General features: G+C 34.2%; 1 protein-coding gene across 1 annotated transcript; it reads right to left on the bottom strand.

Annotated features, from left to right (window-relative positions):
- Positions 1–269: 269 nt before the first annotated feature.
- On the bottom strand, positions 270–5,842 carry LOC122414914 (uncharacterized). Its single transcript, XM_043426582.1, has 3 exons — positions 4,857–5,842; positions 4,696–4,765; positions 270–378 (listed from the first exon to the last, which is right to left on the bottom strand). Exons 1-3 carry the CDS (start codon positions 5,455–5,457, stop codon positions 270–272), a joined length of 780 nt encoding a protein of 259 aa, XP_043282517.1. The 5' UTR covers positions 5,458–5,842.
- Positions 5,843–6,233: the final 391 nt, after the last annotated feature.

Genomic DNA, 6,233 nt, shown 5'->3' with positions numbered 1-6,233 from the left:
TTGGCAGGAAAAATACACGTCACAAGGTTGCACTAATGGAGTGCATTTTGGTGGAATTACCTGCACCGTGCAAGTAGACAGATGCCTGTCATTTCGAAACACCTCATTGTACATCACAGTATCGGTTTGGCCTCCCCAGGAATCGATAATTAAGAAAAACTTTTCTTTTTTTACGTAGGGTTTTAAAACGTTGATTAAAAAATCTTTGTATAACTTTGTAGTCAATTTTCCCGATTTTGATGACGTGACTACGACGTTTCCGTATTTTTTTAGTTACTCGTCGATCGATTTTTGAACTCTGGGACCAAATGAACCTGTTGTTTCTTGTAGGCATACGAACACCAGGGGCAACAATTTTCCTGATAGGGTGACAGAGTACTGCGCAGTATAGGAATGGGTGACTTTATCAAGAGACTCGGTAGAGTCTCGGGACAAGTACATTGACAGCCCTGTCGTCTGCTGGCCTGAGGCTCTCGCCGAGACTATCTTTTCTCTGAATAAAACGATTCGCGGTGGTGGGGGTAAAACTGGCATGTAATTTTCTAGAATTGCGGAGCTCAAGAGATGTTTTGTTAGGCGAAAATTAGTTTGGAGACTAAATTTCAAAATCTCTTTCGAATGAGCCCGAAACCAACCCGATCAGTAGCGTAATTGCTGAGAAAAAACTTTGCACAGGCTCAAGATTATGCAAAAGTTACTAACACATTTAGAAATTTGACATGTCTGTATATAATACCATCAAAGGCCTCATGTCCCTCGGTCTAACTTCGTGGCGGTGTCGCGGACTGACGTCACATGCCGAGAGCTCGAAAGTCACCAGCCGAAGTTTCACGTCATGTTGACGTTTGGGGTTATGATGTTATCAAGTGCGTGCGGGATAACTAAAAATAATTTTCGTCATCTGCTAACGAAGTGCATATTACTATTTATTTCGTTAAATTTTGTGATATACTAAACCAGTATCAAAGCGGCCGCGTAAATGTAGTCTGTGATATGTGTGCGAAAAAGGATATAAAAAATGCGCGATGCATATGTCAACGAAAATTTTTCAAGATTTCATTATTTTGCTCGACTGGAAATAAGCGTTAACTAAAATAATCTTTCAATTTAATCACAGTGCGAGAAATATTGTCCAGTGTAAATATATCGTCAGTGGCTAGGTTATATATATGAAGGCGTCAGGTTATATATATGAATAAATACAACTGAAACCCACAGAACTGTTAGAATGATGTTGTAAACTTTAATTGAATAAATGTTTTCTAATTTATTTCTCATGTTTCCCATATTTTGTTTCATATTCAGTTTGGCTCTGCCCTCTCCGATCCTTGTTTTCACTCCATTGGTTTGCAGCGGATCGATACATATCATTAATTGATTGCCTAATATGTGTCCTATGATTTTCTACTATTTCTTCATGCTGATTGTGGTAACGTGATTCAAGAGGTTTCCAGCTATGATCATCAATCTCACAATTTGTACATCAGATTCTCAAAACAGTTTCTGGTCTTGATATAAGTGTAGTTATTCTTTTTCCACCTGGTCTGTCGAGTAACAAATTTTGAAACTTATTCCAAAAAGTCTTTGTATGCTTTGTTTGCTGATCATATGAAAAGTCGAATCTTTGGAATGCAGTAGGCAAACACAAATTTTGACAACAATACTTATGAAATGACATGTATGTTGAGTATTCCCACTTTGCAAATTACAAATGTGGAATTATTAGTGAAAAGATTCATTACGCTAAGTCTACAGTTGCTCAGTTTTGGATGCGATCAAATATAATGCCTGCTAACATCCATGGGAACATACAGAATTTCTGAATACAATGTTCGCTATGTCATTTCAACGTAACATCATGACTTTTGCCAACTTTTCTCTATAATACTATAGATTTGGATTATTGAAATACAGCAAAAATCTGCGAATTATAAAATTGATATACTGTGCCACTCATTTTACTTTATAACACTAACTGTAACATATATGTGAAGTAAAAAACTCATCACAGAAGTCTTCAGTTGCTCACTTATGGATAGATTTTAAATTGCTGTCTTCAAAATTTATTGCGCAGATACATTGAATCACAGCAGATACCTGCGAACTCTGAAATTTCTGCGCATAAATATGTGTGTTAAGTATCACCCCTTATATTTGATTATGAGAATGAGTAATAGAACTTGGTTTAGCAAATTTTAAAGTATTTCTTTTTAAATACTATTGAAGTTTGTATTACTGCGGTATGAAGCGAATACCTCCAAACTTTCATATTTTTGTGTCGCAGCATGTGTGCCAATCATTTAAATTTTTTACTCCAACCGTAACATGTAATCTCAAAAATTCATCACATACGTCTTCAGCTTTTCTAAATTCCTAAATTTTCCGTTTTCTATTTTATTCTGAGTTTTTAAACTTTTAAAGTCATTCCTGAATTCTCCTGAAATTGTTTTTCTCCAAAACCAATGCAGATACCTTAAACGTCTTTGAATTCCGTTGCTCTGTTGAATTAAGTACACTCAGTTTTTTTTGCTTCTTTGAGTTCTGACATAATAAATGTTTCCGGGTGCTTTTTTTCAGCAACTATCAAACTGTAGATAATTGGATCTCAGCGGCCACTTGCAAACTTTGGAAATATATTTCATCGGGGACACGTTTTGAATGACACGAAAATGTCTAGATTCAGAATGCAAAGCAACATTTAAAAAGGGCCAATTCTGTTGGATTTGTTGTGTCTTGAATTTGATCTATCTTTCCTCTTTTCCTTTCTTTTTCCTAACGTTATCAGCCGAAAATCATATCTCAGCCCGCAACACGCATTGCTCCATGCTCTTGAGTTCCCAATGGACGAAACATATTAGAAGAGAAGGAGAAAAATCACCAAAGTCCAAGAATAAACCTCTATCGAAATATTTTCAGTACAATTTCGACGAAAAATAGGTCTTTTTCGTGAAAACCAACGTTATACGCCGAAAATTATAAACAATTCATAGAAATTTAAACTAAAATCTTATAGTCATCTGAACATAAATAAGGATCTTTTGAGAAAAAAGACGTGATATCAAACCATAAACTTCCCCTAGGGAAAAAAAAGGTTGGGACAAGTACATTGATGGTCCCCCGTTTGCTGATAATTTCACCCATAAATAAAACTTTAAACAAAATTTTTTTTTAATTGTAAAAAAAATTATTTCATAAAAAAAACTACAGAACAATTCGAAAAAATCTTTACAAATCTTGACAAAACGTTATATTAAAAAAAAACTAATCTGCATCTATTTTTTAAAATGTCAAAAGAATCAAATAACAAGTAAAAAATAACAAACCGAAAAATCGCCCTTGAAATCATTTTGGAAACCGATGCCTCATTCTTCTTATTTGATTCGAACAGAAAAATCAATTGAAAAAAATTCCATCCAATTTACGTGCAGCACTAAAATTTATGATATCAATCGGTGGACAAGTATTTTATTAGTGACTTCAAATTTTGACATTATTGAATTGTTCTAAGAAGCTTTCAAAAATCCAAAAGAATCACATGCAAGCTAGTCATTTCTTACTCTATGGTGGCAGAGACTTATAAGAAAATCGATTCTTCTCAGACTTTCAGGATCCTCTGGTATTATTCACAAAATTCGACGTCGATTGGATCGATACAAATTATGTTTAAATATGTGTTAAAAGTACTTGTCCGGCCCATCACTTTCCAATTAAATTGTTTATCCAAATAAAAGTCAGGGCTTGTCTAGAACTGATGGATCACAAGTATTCATGCATGCAGATAGAATTGAGAGAATTATCTTCAAGTAATTTTTACTTAATTGCACTAATTTAATAAAGAACGGAAACAAATTATTCCGCAATATAGAAGGGATATTCTTGTGCATCGATAAATGAAAAAAATTGTACATAATGTATATGTTCAAGCTTCCAAAATAACTCTGCAGTTTACATTCGATGACGGCAATTTTTACTTCCCACTTATTCTTCCAGCGAACGAGTTCCATTCGGAATAAGAACTAATCTATACTATTATTAAGAACATTAAATTAATAATGAATCGCATTTCAACAAACTTTTAACAAGATTCTGCCGTGCCATTTCGTTTTTTTATGATTGATTCTTTATTGAATGAATAGTGATGGGCCGGACAAGTACTTTTAACACATATTTAAACATAATTTGTATCGATCCAATCGACGTCGAATTTTGTGAATAATACCAGAGGATCCTGAAAGTCTGAGAAGAATCGATTTTCTTATAAGTCTCTGCCACCATAGAGTAAGAAATGACTAGCTTGCATGTGATTCTTTTGGATTTTTGAAAGCTTCTTAGAACAATTCAATAATGTCAAAATTTGAAGTCACTAATAAAATACTTGTCCACCGATTGATATCATAAATTTTAGTGCTGCACGTAAATTGGATGGAATTTTTTTCAATTGATTTTTCTGTTCGAATCAAATAAGAAGAATGAGGCATCGGTTTCCAAAATGATTTCAAGGGCGATTTTTCGGTTTGTTATTTTTTACTTGTTATTTGATTCTTTTGACATTTTAAAAAATAGATGCAGATTAGTTTTTTTTTAATATAACGTTTTGTCAAGATTTGTAAAGATTTTTTCGAATTGTTCTGTAGTTTTTTTTATGAAATAATTTTTTTTACAATTAAAAAAAAATTTTGTTTATTCATATTCTGCCGCTTTACCAGCACTACTTTTGATCCTTTGGTCGCCAGAGTTCTGTCGAACGTCGACTGGTATTGGCATCCTGAAAAAAATAGAAAAGGAATAAATTGAAAATACTATATACGAAATTCTACATTAATTTATTATGGAAAATGAGAACAAATTTTGAATACCTGTTTGGTCTGTATTAATGACGAAATCGGGACCAAAGTTTGGTATAACATCACGAGCCTGGATACGAAAATCTTCTGCAGCTTCCAGGATTTCATCCAGCGTTGCGGTTTCTCTTTCCGTTACAAACTTCGTGATTTTTCTTTGGCGAATTCGATGTTTCCGTTTAAATTTCATAACCCACCTATCGGAAGCTTTGAAATCAAAATTTTCAAATTGACTCGCAGCCGATAAAGCCCACTGCTGCAAGTTCCGGGTTGTAACTTGTTGGTTGTTCTGTCGCGCTTCTTCAAAGCGATCGTAAGTCCACGAATCGATGGTCGCGTATTTGTCTGTCATGTTTCCTCCGCTTTTTACATGTTTTTCCCATTTTGGCAATTCCTCCATGCGCTTTAAGCGGCTGCACCCGTTTTTTTGCAGAACTTTTAGGCTCCATGTCGGATGTGCTCGAACTATATTGATAACTTTCCTTTTATAATCCAGCGGAATATTGTCCGTGTACAATTTCGCCCTTTTCTCCTCTGGCTCATAATTTTCAGAAGAATCTTCGTTGTCAGATGCAGGCTCGTCAAAAGCGTATTCTTCGTCCAATTCATCAAGCATAATTAGTTCTTCATCCGTTACAAACTAATTTTCTTATAAAGTTTGTACTGTATAATGGAACAAGTCTTCTGCTAGTAACATTCCCTCTTCAGTAATTACCTCCGATGGTGTTGGTGCCACAAGATTATTTTGTGTGAGAATTTGCTCGTAATATACGAGGGCATCCTTCAATCGTAATTTTGAAACTTCACTGCACAAAGAATATTCAATATCATCTTGTGCCGTCGAAGGCCCAGGCACTTCGTCGTCTCCCACGCCCGACATTTTGATCTTTTTTTATCGAATATTCTACAAAATCGTGCACGACGCCGAAAAACAGTACTTGCTGCTCCGAAAACCAACGGTCGAATGCTACTTCAAACAGGCATTCCTTGCGGAAGACGCCGTATCCCTTCCACCCGTTCTGGAATTCCCAGAAATCTTTTGTGCACAAGCAGCTGTGCCCGCTTCGCAGGTAGTTGATCAGGACAAAGGCAACGATGTACGAGATAATCAAAAATAAGACTTGCATTTATCATTGACAATTATAATTACATATATGTGAATTAGCATAGATTTTATGATTTTTATCCCGGGATTATTTATTTATTTTTTTATAAATAATCACCTATTGTTAAATATAAATAATATATGATCATATATGAGAAAATATATAATTATGTATAACTATAATGAATTTTGTACATAAATAACTATATATGGATTTTGTCCATATATAAACATATATAGATATATTATATTAATTATATATAATAATATGTGATTATATACAACAA

Source organism: Venturia canescens, chromosome 8, assembly GCF_019457755.1.
Source record: "Venturia canescens isolate UGA chromosome 8, ASM1945775v1, whole genome shotgun sequence".
Classification (NCBI taxonomy): domain Eukaryota; kingdom Metazoa; phylum Arthropoda; class Insecta; order Hymenoptera; family Ichneumonidae; genus Venturia; species Venturia canescens.
The sequence above is the reverse complement of the archived record's forward strand: the minus strand, read 5'-3'. Positions and strand labels throughout refer to the sequence as shown.